The sequence below is a fragment of the Rhinatrema bivittatum genome, chromosome 9, assembly GCF_901001135.1.
Source record: "Rhinatrema bivittatum chromosome 9, aRhiBiv1.1, whole genome shotgun sequence".
Lineage (NCBI taxonomy): Eukaryota > Metazoa > Chordata > Amphibia > Gymnophiona > Rhinatrematidae > Rhinatrema > Rhinatrema bivittatum.
In genome coordinates, this window is record NC_042623.1 from 61,754,525 (window position 1) to 61,769,979 (window position 15,455).

Genomic DNA, 15,455 nt, shown 5'->3' on the forward strand with positions numbered 1-15,455 from the left:
ACGTTGGCAGGCTCTGCCATCTGAATCTTCTGTGGCTGGCCTTCACTACAAGATTGTTGAATATACAGTGGTCTCCTCCTTACTCCTCCCTAATGAACTGGAGAATGTACAAATTTCAACTAGGAAGTCTTCAAGCAGAAGACCCTACAGTTTCAAGTGGAAGAGGCTTTCAACTTGGTGTAGGGCCAGCCAACTGGATCCTTTTTTCTGTGGCCTGAGGGATTTACTTTAATACATGTTCTTCCTCTTACCCTCAGGCCTTAGCACCTCTTCAGTTAAAGTTCATATCAGTGCCATTGTGACATGACATAGCAGGTGGAAGGGCTTATGATCCATCTCCACCTCTTAGTATCAAGGTTCATGAAAGGTTTGTGGTATTTAAAGCCTCCGGTTAGTAAACCTCCAGTACCTTGGGACCTCAATGTAGTCCTTGCTCAGTTCATGAAACTTCCATTCGAACCCCTCGAAGCAGTGGACTAGAAGATTTTTTTTACCAGGAAATTGTTTTTTGTAGCTGTTTCTTCAGCTTGAAGAGTAAGCGAATTACAGGCTCTGGTTTCCTACTTGCCGTTATTTTATAATAGGACAGAGCTTCATACTCACCTTAAATTCTTTCTGATGCTGATGTCTGTTTTCACATCAATCAAGCTTTTGTGTTACCTGTTTTCTTTCCAAGATCACATGCTCTTGTCACTCCTTGGATTGCAAGAGAGCCCGGACTCAACCTCACCATCAAGCTTCTCGATTGAGTCTTTTGAGCTCAATAGATTGGGAAGGACAGTTGCCAAATGAAATCTCTTTGATTGGCTAGTGGACTCTATTGCTCACTGTTATGCGCTGACTGGTATACAGCTTACAGACTCTGCCAAGTCTCATCAAGTTAGAGCCAAGGCAACTTCAGTGGCTCATCTCAGAGCTACTTCCATTGAGGACATATGGAAAGGTGCTACTTGGTCAGTTATTCACACCTTTATGTCCCATTATTGTCCCAACAACACATCTCAAAGAGGCAATAAGTTTGGACAAGCAGTACTGTTCAGCTTGTTCATCCAGTATTCCACTTTCAGTTGATGGGGACCATGATGCTTTTTTTCAGTATTTGCCCCACAATACAACTCTGTTTGGGACTGCCCACACATTATGGTTAATTCATCCTTGCTTTTCAATGGGGAAAGCAAGTTTGCTTACATGCAAGCATGATTCTTAGTAGACAGCAGGATAAATCATCCATACTTAATAACTGTCCTCTTCCTGGACAATTGACAACTTCACTAAAACTTAAGTTGGGAAGAGGCTGAGGCAACATGCATGTGTAAAAAATTCTGTGCTTGATCAGTATGACTTTTACTGAGTTCTGATAACTGGGTCCATGTTGGCACTGTTGGATAACATTACCTTGTTTTCAAGTAAGCAAACTTGCTATTCAGTTGTGGCTCTTAAATTATAAACATGAAATATAATTGCCAGCTGACATTCTGTATTGCTATTTTTTCACAAAGCTTATAAAATATGTGCATTGTACAATGCTTGGAGACAAGCATTTCCACAATGTCACTTTTCCAGATGAAATCTTGGAAGGCATAATAATAGACCAGGTGTGCTGATAGAAAACTGGGTAGGAATTTTGTTTAATTCAGTATGTATATGTATATATAATTCTAAAATGTAGAACCTTATTTGGTTTCTTTGAAATTATATCAGTAAGGTAAAACAATATTGAATATATTGACAACATTTAGAAAACTAATAAGCATTGTTATTGTTTTATCTTTTTGCAGTTTGTGTTTTGTATACTCAAGGTATTGGAAATAAGGAATGGAGAGAGGTATGTTGTTTTAATCATCTTTTTTATAGTGTGAAAATAAATGTTATTGTGTAATTCCAAGCTCAGTTTGGTCCACATTGCTTGATGTTACATGTCTAAATACTATGCAGCGGGAAAATTCCAAGGCATCTCATTCATTTAATTGGAGGCTCTTCATGGCTTAACAATGCAGAAATCCCATGATGTGCAATAGTATTTTTCATACTATATAATTGAAGAAGCTCATATGCTGCAGAGAATATTAAAACAACACCAAATGATGATATGGACCTACATTTTTATATATTTTTTTCTAAAAATAGAAAATTCTTAAAAATAAACACAAAGAGCCCAATATTCAAAATTATTTAGCTAGAAAAGTAGCTACTTACCCGGCTAAATGGCAACAGCGGAATATCCAGCTATGTTTAGTGATCACTACTTAGCCAGATAAATCACTTATCCGACTAAGTAGATAGATAAGTTGTGGGCGAGCAGTGGCCAGATAAGTAGCAATATTCATACTTATCCAGTTAAGTTAATGGATAAGTTAGGCCTGCCATAGAGCAGGTCTAACTTAGCCTGATATAACTTATCCGGCTAAGTGGCAATTTTGACAAGGATATTCAGCAATATAGCCATGCTGCTGAATGTCCCATGTAAGTTAACTGGATAAATCTTATCCGGCAAACTTACATAAACATTTTTCTCACAGGACAAGCAGGTAGTCCTCACATATGGGTGACGTCACAGGATGGAGCCCAATCACTGAACACTTTTGTCAAAGTTTCCAGAACTTTGATTGGCCCCTACTGGGCATGCCCAGCATGGCACTAACCCTGCAGCCAGCAGGGGTCCCCCTTCAGTCTTCGGTTGAAGAGACCCCATCCAGGAAAGGCACCGACCATTCCTGCCACCGAGTCACCGAGGCAACCCTCACCCAATCGGGGATCGGGAGCCGCCTTTAACGGTGGTCCCTCCGGCTATGCCTCTGCCTCCTTCTTCTGTTCCGGAACTGGGGCTGCTTGCTCCAGGTCTCCTAGAAGAACTGGACCGGATGGTTCAGGAGGCCATCGACAAGGCGATGCAATGTCTTCAGTTTCCACCGGCACCGACACCGGTACCGCCTATGGAACCGATCATCGACCCGATTCCGGCAGCGCTGGCACCACTGCTATTCAGGATGGAAGTGCTTATGGCCGCTTTTCCACTGATGGATCCCGGGTCTCCGATGGCTCCAATTCCCTTCCCGCTGACAGCATCATCGGGAGGAGAAACACCGTTCTGCATCCCTCCATCAGGAGTTCTGCCTCAGCCATCGATGCCAATACATCCTTGGCCACCGACCCATCCATTGGTGCCGATACGTCCATCGGCGCCACAGAGTCATCCATTGATGCCTGCACCGGCGCCTTCGATGCCATCATCGGTGCCTCCGGTAATTCCTCCGATTCCTTCGGAGCCTAGACCGGGACCTTCAGGTATCCAACTACCCTGTCCCCCTCTAGTTCCTAGAGGAACAGGTGCTGATCCTTCTGATACCTGGGGTGATGAATCTTCAACAGACACCGATGATTTACCTTCACCACCTTCACCTACTGAGAGTAGGAAGCGTTCTCCTCCAGTGGACCTCTGCTTTATAAACTTTGTGAAGAAATGTCTGAATTAGTTCCCTTTCAATTACAGATGGAACAGAATGATAGGCACCAGATGATGGAGTTGTTCCAATTCCTGGATACCCCTAAGGTAATTACCTCTATTCCCATCCATCAGGTCCTTCTCGATCTCCTCAAGAAGAATTAGGAATATCCTGGCTCCATTGCTCCAGTACACAGGAAAGCTGACCCTACCTATTTGGTGCAGTCAGCCCCAGGATTTCAAAAATCACAGTTCGATCACCACTCGGTCATGGTAGAGTCTGCACAAAAAAGGGCGAAGAGGTTAAAGCCTCACTCATCTGTTCCTCCTGGAAAGGAACAGAAGTTCCTAAATAACATTGGTCGCTGGATCCATTGCCCCAGTACACAGGCTGAAACTGCTTATCTGGTACAGTCAGCCCCTGGCTTTCAAAAATCTCAGCTTGACCACCACTCAGTTGTGGTAGAATCAGCTCAAAAGAAAGCAAAAAGGACGAAACCACACTCCTCTACCCCTCCGGTCAAGGAACACAAGTTCCTAGACAATATTGGTCAACGAGTGTTCCAAGGGGCCATGCTCATCTCCAGCATTGCTTCTTACCAGCTGTACATGACCCAATACAATAGGGTCATTTTCAAGCAAATACAGGACTTCTCTGAAACCCTGCCTGACCAATTCCAAGAACATCTTCAAATCCTTGTCAACAAGGGCTTTGAGGCAGGAAAGCATGAGATAAGAACAGCTTACAATATCTTCGACACCTCCACTAGAGTGTCTGCAACTGCCATTTCGGCAAGACGCTGGGCCTGGCTCAAGTCTTCTGACCTTCGCCCAGAAGTACAAGACAGGCTCTCTGACCTGCCCTGCATAGGAGATAATCTGTTCGGTGAACAGATTCAGCAAATAGTGGCTGAATTAAAGGACCATCATGAGACCCTCAAACAGCTCTCATCGATACCTTCTGACTTCCCTTCTAGACAGCCCTTCAAGAAGGACTCTAAGAAGTCATTCTTCCACCCAAGGATGTACTATCCTCCAGCAACAAGGTCCCGAGCTATGAGGCCCTATCAAAAATCTCAGCCTCACCAGCCACGGAAGCAAAAGCCACAAGCACCTCCCCAGCCAGGGCCTGCTTCAGGTTTCTGACTTTCACTTGGAGAGCAGCAGCCTGATCCCTCTGCCAGGCATACCAGTGGGAGGTTGATTATGCCACTTTCATGGAATATGGCAATCAATCATAACCGACCAATGGGTGCTTGTAATCATTGTCCAGGGTTACCACCTGAACTTTCTTGCTCTTCCACCGGACTCCCCACCTCTACAAGCGTGGAGAGTAACCTTCTGGAATAGGAGGTTTCCCTTCTTCTCCAGTTAAGCAATAGAACCCGTTCCTCTTTCGCATCAAGGCCTAGGATTCTATTCCCGGTACTTTTTGATCCCCAAAAAATCCAGGGGGCTTCGTCCAATTCTGGACCTACGTGCTCTCAACAAGTACCTCCAGCGGGAAAAGTTCAAGATGGTAACCTTGGGCTCGCTTCTACCTCTTCTACAAAGAGGAGACTGGCTCTGCTCTCTGGACCTCCAGGACGCATACACCCACATTGCGATAGCTCCAGCTCATCGCAAGTACCTCAAGTTTTTAGTAGGCCCAAGGCACTATCAATACCGGGTGCTACCATTCGGCCTAGCATCGGCACCATGAGTCTTTACCAAATGTCTCGTAGTTCTTGCAGCCTTTCTCAGGAAAGAAAGTGTTCACGTCTACCCCTATTTGGACGACTGGTTAATCAGGGCCCCAACCCAGCAAGCCGCTCGATTGTCCCTGGATTTGACCCTACACACTCTAATTTCTCTAGGATTTCTCGTCAATTACGACAAATCCTATTTAGTCCCATCTCAAACCTTGTCCTTCATTGGGGCAGACTTGGACACCTTACAGGCAAAAGCCTTTCTACCTCAGTAACGAGTGCAAACCCTCATGTCTCTCGCTCACCAGTTGCAGTCTCAGTATACAGCAACAGCTCAGCAATTCCTTGTCCTTCTCGGACACATGGCGTCCTCAGTCCATCTCACACCAATGGCCCGCCTGGCCATGAAAGTCATACATTGGACTCTGAGGTCACAATGGATTCAAGCGACTTAGCCTCTGTCAACCATTGTCCACATCACCGACGCACTCCGTCTGTCCCTCGCCTGGTGGAAAGATCAGAACAATCTCCTCCAGGGACTGCCTTTTCACCTACCAGATCCTCAACTCATTCTCACCACCGATGCTTCCAACCTCGGCTGGGGATCTCATGTGAACGATCTACAGACACAAGGATCTTGGTCTCCAGAGGAAGCCAAACACCAGATAAATTTCCTGGAGCTTCGAGCAATCAGATATGTTCTTAGAGCTTTTCAGGATTGCCTATCAAATCACGTCATCCTGATTCAGACTGACAACCAGGTGGCCATGTGGTACATCAACAAGCAGGGAGGCACAGGTTCCTTCCTTCTGTGTCAGGAAGCTGCGCAGATTTGGGCGGAAGTGCTCTCCCGCTCCATGTACCTCAGAGCCACCTACTTGCCGGGAGTGCACAATGTCTTGGCAGACAAACTGAGTCGTGTCTTCCAACCACACGAGTGGTCTCTCAACCCCTCGGTAGCAACCTCTCTCTTCCAGCAATGGGGTTGTCCCCAAATAGACCTCTTTGCGTCCCCTCAGAACCACAAAGTGGACAATTACTGCTCCTTCATTCGAAGTGAGCGCTCTCAGCCCAGAGATGCATTCTCCCTCTCGTGGACAGCCGGTCTTCTTTATGCATTCCCTCCACTTCCTCTTCTCTCGAAGACTCTCGTGAAGCTCCGTCAGGACAAGGGAACCATGATCCTGATAGCAACTCACTGGCCACGCCAAGTGTGGTTTCCCATACTCCAGGATCTCTCCGCAGGCACATTCCCTTGGGAACGCACCCGCTTCTGATCACTCAGAATGACGGATGTCTACGCCATCCCAATCTTCAGGCCTTGTCCCTGACGGCATGGATGTTGAAAGGTTAATCCTTCAACCACTTAACCTTTCTGAGCCAGTTTCCCGTGTCTTGATTGCTTCACGGAAGCCTTCCACAAGAAAGTCTTATTCCTATAAATGGAAAAGGTATACATCATGGTGTTCTTCACAGTCCCTTGATCCCTTTTCCTGTCCAATCCCAAGGTTTTTGGACTATCTCTGGCATTTATCGGAATCAGGTCTAAAGACCTCTTCTATCAGAATGCATGTCAGTGCGGTAGCCGCCTTCCATAAAGGTGTCGGGGATGTCCCTATATCAGTACAACCTCTCGTAACACGTTTTCTTAAAGGCTTGCTCCATATCAAGCCACCTTTACGTCCTCCAGCCCCTTCTTGGGACCTTAATCTGGTTCTCGGGCGGCTCATGAAACCACCATTCGAACCTCTTCACTCCTGTGAGCTAAAATATCTCACATGGAAAGTGATTTTCACTATCACTTCAGCTCGCAGGGTTAGTGAGTTACAGGCCCTAGTTACCTATCCGCCTTACACTAAACTCCTGCAGGACCGGGCGGTACTCCGCACTCACCCTACGTTTTTGCCTAAGGTAGTTTCGGAGTTTCACATTAATCAATCCATCATACTACCTATCTTCTTTTCCAGGTCCCACTCCAACCCAGGGGAACAGGCTCTGCAAACCCTCGACTGTAAACGGTCTCTAGCGTTCTACCTAGACCGTACAGTTGCCCAGAGGAAGAGCACTCAGTTATTCGTCTCTTTCCATCCCAACAAATTAGGGCAACCTGTGGTAAGCAGACTCTCTCCTCCTGGTTGGCGGACTGCATATCTTTTTTGCTATCAGCAAGCAGGCATTGCTTTCCAAGACCATGTTAAAGCACACTCTGTGAGGGCCATGGCGACTTCAGTAGCACACCTACGATCGGTGCCGCTTCCTGACATTTGCAGGGCTGCCACCTGGAGCTCTCTCCACACTTTCGCAGCCCACTATTGCTTGGACAAAGCCGGAAGACAGGATTCCATCTTCGGCCAATCTGTCATTCGTAACCTATTTCCAACGTGACGTACCAACACCCTTCCGCCTGCCCGGTGGGGTTCAGGATGCCCTCTACCAAATTCCACCCCAGTTGTTGTGCCTGTTGCACGCCGTTGGGTACATTTGGTGCATGTTCGGAGATCCTCAGCTCGGTACTCACCCATATGTGAGGACTGCCATCCTTCTTGTCCTGTGAGAAAGCAAGTGTTGCTTACCTGTAACAGGTGTTCTCACAGGACAGCAGGATGGTAGTCCTCACAAAACCAGCCCACCGCCCTGCGGTGTTGGGTTCATAATGTTTTCTTGTTTTATTTTTTCGGCACTGTCTGTAGCTATCAAATAAGACTGAAGGGGGACCCCTGCTGGCTGCAGGGTTGGTGCCATGCTGGGCATGCCCAGTAGGGGCTAGTCAAAGTTCTGGAAACTTTGACAGAAGTTTTCCATGATTGGGCTCCATCCTGATGATGTCACCCATATGTGAGGACTAGCATCCTGCTGTCCTGTGAGACACCTGTTACAGGTAAGCAACACTTGCTTTACTACATTTTGAGGGCAATTTTCAAATAGCCAATGCAGTTGCAAACTGCATGGGTGGTTTAATACACATACTTTATTCAACGAGGGAAACAACTCATGCTGCTTCCCTTTGAAAAATAGCACTCAGGGATTGTGCTTCCATGAGGCAATCTAGGTGATCACTTAGAGTTTCAAATTTTTGTGGTGGTGGTGGCAAAATCCTGCTAATGCAAAGCCTGGAGCTGTTGGTGGAGCCCATCCTGCCAGCAGCTAAAGAACAGGAAGAGGTCCAGTGGTGGAGGCCCACGACCACTGGTGGAGCCCATCCCATTAGCTGAAGAATGCAGAAAGAGGCCTGGAACTTCTGCATTAGGAAGAGATAGAGGGAAGGAAATGAGTGTTGGGTAACTGTAGAAAAATCAAAAGAGAGAGAGACTACTGAGAAGGTGCTGGTTGGTTGGTGGGTTAGCGAGAGAGAGTCTTGAGTGATTGAAGTGGAGAGAGAGAGTGTGTGTTGTTAGGGTTAGGAGAATGTGTATGCCGAGTAGGTGGGGGATGGAGAGAGCGGGTGACAGGGTAGAGAAACTGAGCAGGTGCTGAGCAGTTGGCAAGATTAAAACTGAGAGAGAAGTTGCTCGGTGAATGAGAGTGGGGTGGAGAGAAAATGCTGTCACTGTGGATAGACGGCAAAGAGATTGAGCTGATGCTGGTATGCTAGGCATAGAATAGAGGGAAGAAAAGTTAGAATGCTGTTGGGGGATAAAGATATGTTAGCCAGGGGGAGAGAGAGAGAGTGGTGGTGCTGGGCACTTTGGGGCTGGTAAGAGGGTGGGCAGGTGGCAAAGTGAGGGGGGTGCTGGTAAGAAGGTGAGAGAGGGAAGAGATTGAGGAGGTGCAGTGCCAGATCCAGTGCTGCTAAAGAAGGGGGTGATGTGCTTGAGCTGTTGCCACCAGTAGGAAGAAGCGCTGTTCTGGAACTGGTACTATTAGGTAAGAAGGGGGGAGGGGCATCCGCAAGACTGAGGGCATCTAATACCTTAGCACCAGCCCTGTTAGCAGTGACATAGTAAAAATGCTAATGAGGTAGTTTTCAAAAGGATTTATGCACATAAAAGGGCTTTGGAAAAGTGCTACTTTTATGTTCGTAATTCCTTTGAAAATTCATTCTATAGGCCTGAATTTTCAAACGTTTTTATGATTGTAAATAGAATTTTGAAAATTGCTACAACATTTGCTACTTTTACGCATGTAACTCCTTTGAAAGTTCACTTCTAATACTTTGTATAATCTGCACCTGCTATTTATGTGGGTGGCCAAATGGAACAAAATTCTCTACTCTTTCTTATATCCTGCCTTTCTAGTTCAACAAAGGAGAAATGAAGGCCGCTTACAGCAATATTCATAAAATAAAAATTACCTGTGTACAAGCTGTTTTATTCCCCTACATAAGCGCCTCTTTTAATATAGTTAAAACATTTCCCAGTATGGAATCACTGTATACTTTTGGCAGTATTAAAAGAGGTGCTTCTGTGAGTGGATTTGAGGAGGGCAATTTTAAGCCAGGCCATTTTACCCAATTAAATGCCTTTGAATATTGTTTTCCCAACCCCCAAGTAAAGTCATTTTTTACTGCACTGTTCGTATATTGGCCATATTGAATGCTGTAATCTGCATTTTTTGTTTTATTTTGCAGTTTGGAAGAACAGAAGTCATTGACAACACTTTAAATCCAGATTTTGTAAGAAAATTTGTAATGGACTACTTTTTTGAAGAAAGACAAAACCTTCGATTTGATTTGTAAGTTTTTCAGTACATATTTGATTTTAAACAATTGTATCAATAGTACTGTGTTTATAAAGCGAGTTTCTACAGGATAACTAATATAATCAGATATTGCCAGTTTATTGATGTACAACATGGGTCTTTCAGTTGCCTATAAAACAATTTCCTTTTTCTTCTCATTAAGCTAACAAACAAAATAAGACAAGCACAAATTTATAAAATATGCTTTGAATATCAGAATTTGGAAATACAAATTAAGGATGTGAAAATCTTCAGAGGGATAGCTCTGTTAGACTGGTGTAGTAAAAATAACAAGAGGTAGTTGCACCTTCCTCTTGTCAAATTAAGGGAGTGGGAGGCTAATTAAATAAACATGAAATTGAAAGATCTAAATGTTGCTTCTTCAATACTGTACATTGTGTTAATCTCAATATTTTTTTTATTAGATTAAATTTTGGTATCATTTGAACTGTTTAATTTTGATTTATTCTCCCAGGAGAAGCAGGAGGTAGTCCTCACAGATGGGTGACATCATCAGATGGAGCACTGTCCCGGAACACTTTTTTTGTCAAAGTTTCTAGAACTTTGGCTAGCACACTGAGCATGCCCAGCATGCCACCAACCCCGTGACCACACAGGGGCCCCCTTTAGTCTCTTTTTTTTGAGCTCTGTGAGAATTTTCTTTCCTCACATATTCCTCACGGAATATTTTGAAGTTTTCTCAATGTTTTTCCCCGCACCGATTCCTCCAGTATCCGGTAAGTTCGTTTCGTGCTTTTTGCAGTTGGTTCCTGGCTGTCCACCTCTTGGTAACTGACGGTCACCGACCGCACGCCGCCTCTTTTTATCATGGCGACCGGGTTTTGGAAGTGCCCGGAATGTCCGCGGACTATGTCCATAACAGTCCCATATGACGTCTGCGTCCTGGGTCTTGGGCCTTCCTATGATGTCCGTCGGTGTCCCAGCTGTGCTGTGATGAATCCCAAAGGCCAGTGCGCCTGCCTGGACAAGATGGAGCCCTCGTTTGGTTCCAAGCAATCTGCTCCATTGACTCCGGTGCCGGGTGCTTCGAGTCGTGGGGATCAAACTGACTCGGGACCTTCCTCATCGAAGCCCCGCCGAGAAGACAAAGGAGCGGGAGACCACCCCTCACCAGCATAGAGTCAGTCGAAGACTTCGGCATCGCTGTCCTCAATATGGAGAAGGAGCACCGTGGGAAGCATCGACACTGGCACCAATGGTCATCACCGACCGGTGCCAGCACCAACACCGTAGGGGCATCGGCCTCAGCTGAACCCCCTTCAAAGAGGCCCAGGGGAGAGGAGGCCCCATCATCCTCTGGACCCAGGAGCCCAGGGCGTTCCCACCGATATCTGTGGCAGGCACCGAGCCTCCGTGGAACCCTGTGGACGCTCCGGTGACAGCCTGCATCCTACTCCAGGGTCGTTTTCCTCTGCACCCTCATTTCGAGAGGAGTTGGACTGTGTTTTCCAACAGGCAGTGCTTAATGCCCTTCGGGGTCCTCCAGCCGCCACTGACGCCGACCCCCATGCCGGCATCGGAACCGGTGCCCTCTATGTTGGCACCTCTCTTGGATAGGCTGGACGTGCTGCTTGGTGCCTTACCGACGCAGCCAGTGCCCTACCAATCACCGATGCCTCCTCCCGTCATGATCCCGATTCCGGGCTCCTTGAAGGAGGAAGATGCGGCTCCTCACCCATCTCAATGGGCGGAACCACCTATGCCAGATCCTGTCCCTGGGCCATTAGGCCTCCTGGTGCCCTAACGTCCCTTGCAAGTCCCGGTGCCATTGGTGCCGGCACCACCGCTGTCAGTTCCACTTCACTGACCATCGTTTCCCGTGCCCCGAACCTGGGATTTTGCCTCCCTCCTCGACCCGGGCACTTTGCCAGTGAGGAAGAGACTCCCTATGACCCAAGGAGGGATGCTTTCTCTGAGCATTCCTCGTAGGCTTCCGAGGACCTTCTGTAAGAGCCTTCCCCTCCAGAAGAGAGATGGTGCTCCCTCTGGAGGATCTCTCCTTCGCAAGTTTTGTCAGGGAGATGGCGGAAACCATTGCCTTCCAACTTTTCACAGAAGAGGATGCCCGCTACAAGATGTTTGAGGTCTTACAGTTTGTGGACGCTCCTAAGGAAGTAATGGCTGTCCCGGTACATGAGGTTCTTCTAGACCTCCTTCACCATCTCTTGGAACATCCAGGTACTGTGCCTCCGGTCAGTAGGAAGACAGATGCCACCTACCTGGTTCAGCAGGCCCTAGGTTTTCAGAAGAGCCAGTTGCCACACCAGTCTGTGGTTGTGGAATCTGCCTAGAAAAAGGCCAAAAGGACCCGCCCTCACTCCTCCGCCTCTCCGGGAAAAGACCAAAGAGCCTTAGATGACCTAGGTCGAATGGTCTTTCAGGGTTCCATGCTTATCGCTCGCATAGCGGCATACCAGTTATACATGAACCAGTTTGACAGGAACCTCTGGAAACAGGTCCAGGAGTTCATGGAGATCCTGCCACAGCAATTTCAGGAGGGCCTAGAATCCATTCTCTAAAAAGGATTGGAAGCTGGAAAACACAAGGTGAGAGCGGCTTATGATGTTTTTGAAACAGCATCAAGAGTCTCAGCGGCAGGCATTAGTATCAGATGCTGGGCCCGGCTAAAAGCCTCAGACCTTCTTCTGGAGGTCCAAGAAAAGCTGGCCGACCTCCCCTTTATAGGAGAAAACTTGTTTGGGGACAAGATATGAGACACAGTGGCCTAATTCAAGGATCACCATGAGACCCTGCGTCAGCTAACAACTACCACCTCTGATGCCTCCTCAACAACCTGTAGAGGTCCGCATTGGGATACCAGGAAGCAGTTTTGCAAACAACGGAAGTACTACCCTCCGGCCTCCTGTGCCCGTACAGCTCTGTCCTCCCAAAGAGGCCACCTCGCCAACAAAGAGCACCTAGAGCTCAACCAGCTCCTCAGCCTGGTCCTGCAGCTGGTTTTTGACTAGCATCCAGAGAGCAGAAACCAGTCCCTTCTGCCCGCACCGTCTGACCCAACTGTGGGAGGTTGTCTCTGCCACTTCGTCAACAATTGGTTCCCGATGGGTACTATCCATCATAGCCCACGGTTACTGCCTGAATCTCCTCACTGTTCCTCCAGACTCCCCGGCGTGGAGCCTTGTAGAACACGCAGCGACCCTCGAATTAGAACTCTCGGCCCTGCTCCGCTCCAGAGCTGTGGAATCGGTTCCCAGGGCTCAGCAGGAATGAGGGTTCTACTCCTGGTATTTTCTTATATCAAAGAGAACAGGTGGCCTCTGTCCCATCCTCGATCTTTGAGCCTTAAACAGGTTCCTTCGCAGAGAACGATTCAGAATGGTATCCCTGGGCACCCTACTTCCACCTTTGAATCAAGGGGAATGGATCTGCTCTCTGGATCTCCAGGAAGCTTATGCGCACATTGCGATTTTTGCACCTCATTGCAAATATCTGCGCTTCGTCGTAGGCTGCCAACACTTCCTGTATAAGGTTCTCCCCTTCGGGCTGGCCTCCATGCCACAAGTCTTCACCAAGTGCCTGGAAATGGTGGGAGCACATTTACGCAGGAATGGTGTGCATGTGTTCCCACCATGTGCTCCCTCTTTTGATAGGCTTATCAAGAGCCTATCGAAAGAGGGAGCTCTTCAGTCTCTCAACGTGAGGTTAAGCCTCCTCCAGTCACTGGGTTTCCTTGTCAACTACCAGAAATCCTAGTTGACTCCGTCCCAGTGACTGACCTTCATTGGAGCAGACCTAGATATCACGGTGGCCAAGGCTTTCCTCCCCAGCGAATGCATAGCCACCCTGACTGGGCTGGCCACATTCATCCGTCGCCGGCTGATGGCCTCCGCCCATCTGCTCCTGCAGTTGCTGGGCCACATGGCATCATTGGTGCATGTCACCCCAATGGCCCACCTAGCCATGAGGGTCACACAATGGACCCTGCGGTCTCAGTGGCACCAAGCCACTCAGAAACTCTCGGCAATGGTCCAGATAACCGACCCACTCCAGCTCTCTCTCGCCTGGTAGGCGCAGGAATCCAACTTGAGCAAGGCACTTCCTTTTCAGCCTCCAGCTACTCAGGTAACTTTGATCATGGATGCCTCCAACTTAGGCTGGGGAGCCCATGTCAATGGCCTACAAACACAGGGGCTATGGTTGAGAGCCAAGGTGGCCTGCCAGATAAACTTCCTGGAACTCTGGGCAATGCGGTATGCCCTCTACGCATTCCAGGACTGCCTGACCAGCAAAGTTGTCTTGATCCAGATGGGCAACCAGGTAGCCATGTGGTACGTGAAAAACGGAGAGGGGCACAGGCTCTTATCTCCTCTGCCAAGAGGCGGTGCAGAGTTGGGCCTGGGCCCTGTCGCGTTCCATGCTCCTGCGGCCCATCTACCTGTCAGGCACCAAGAATGAAGTAGTGGACCGACTCAGCTGGACATTCCAGCCCCACGAGTGATCCCTGAACCCCTGTGTAGCTTGCAGAATCTTCCGCCGGTGTCCCCGCAGAACCACAAGGTGGACCAATTCTGTTCCCTGTACAGGAACCGAACGAGACCAGCCGTGGATACCTTCACCCGCTCCTGGAGCAGAGGCCTCCTATATGCATACCCTCCGATTCTGCTAATAGCCAAAACTCTCGTGAAGCTACAGCAGGACCGAGGCTCCATGATCCTCATAGCCCCGCATTGGCTGCGTCAGGTCTGGTTCCCCATTCTCCGTGACCTCTCTGTCCAGGAGCCCATTCACCTGGGCACCTTGCCCAACCTCATCACGCAGGATCAGGGCAGGCTGAGCCACCCCAAACTCCAGTCGCTGTCCCTAATAGCATGGATATTGAACAGCTAATACTACGACCCCTCGACCTTTCTTATAATGTCTCGCAGGTCCTCGTAGCTTCGCGGAAGCTTTCCACGCGGAAGTCGTACCAGGCAAAGTGGAGAAGGTTCTCGTCCTGGTGCACGTAGGAGGGTCTTGACCCTTTCTCTTGCCCCATGCATAGGCTTTTAGACTACCTCTGGTGCCTCTCAGGTCTACAGACTACCTCAATCCGGGTATATCTGAGTGCCATCAGCGCCTACCACCATGGAGTGGGCGACACTCCAGTGTCGGTGCAACCCTTAGTGGGGCGCTTCATGAGAGGCTTACTACAACTGAAGCCTCCATTCCGTCCCCCTGTTGTGGCCTGGGACCTGAACATAGTGTTCACATGGCTCACGCGGCCTCCGTTTGAGCCCCTGCGAGTTCAGACACCTCATCTGGAAGATCATCTTTCTAGTGGCAATTACTTCTGCTCGCAGAGTCAGTGAGCTACAGGCCTTAGTGACCTATCTGCCTTACACGAGGTTCTTCCACGACAGGGTGGTGTTCTGCACTCACCCTAAGTTCCTGCCATAATTAGTGACTGACTTCCTCCTAATTCAGTCCATTGTGTTGCCAACCTTTTTTCTGAGACCACACTCCCATTCAGGTGATCGGGCTCTGCATACCTTGGACTGCAAGCGGGCTCTCGCCTTTTATTTAGACCGCACCACAGGATCACGTGACGCTGTGCAAGGGAGCGGATGTTGCTCTCCCTTGCTGGCTCCTTGCACAAACATCCAGCCTCATCTTTGACAGCTTTTGCT

The 15,455-nt window shown here is 48.3% G+C and overlaps 1 protein-coding gene across 3 annotated transcripts in view; it reads left to right on the forward strand.

The window, feature by feature from the left end:
- CPNE8 (copine 8) overlaps positions 1 to 15,455 on the forward strand; it is a 587,797-nt gene that overhangs the window by 107,149 nt on the left and 465,193 nt on the right. For all 3 annotated transcript variants that reach the window (XM_029615275.1, XM_029615273.1, XM_029615272.1), the window contains exons 3-4: positions 1,779 to 1,825; positions 9,698 to 9,801. In XM_029615275.1, coding sequence (XP_029471135.1) covers positions 9,758 to 9,801 — 44 coding nt within the window. In that variant the 5' untranslated portion in view covers positions 1,779 to 1,825; positions 9,698 to 9,757. The remainder of the gene's footprint in view (positions 1 to 1,778; positions 1,826 to 9,697; positions 9,802 to 15,455) is intronic.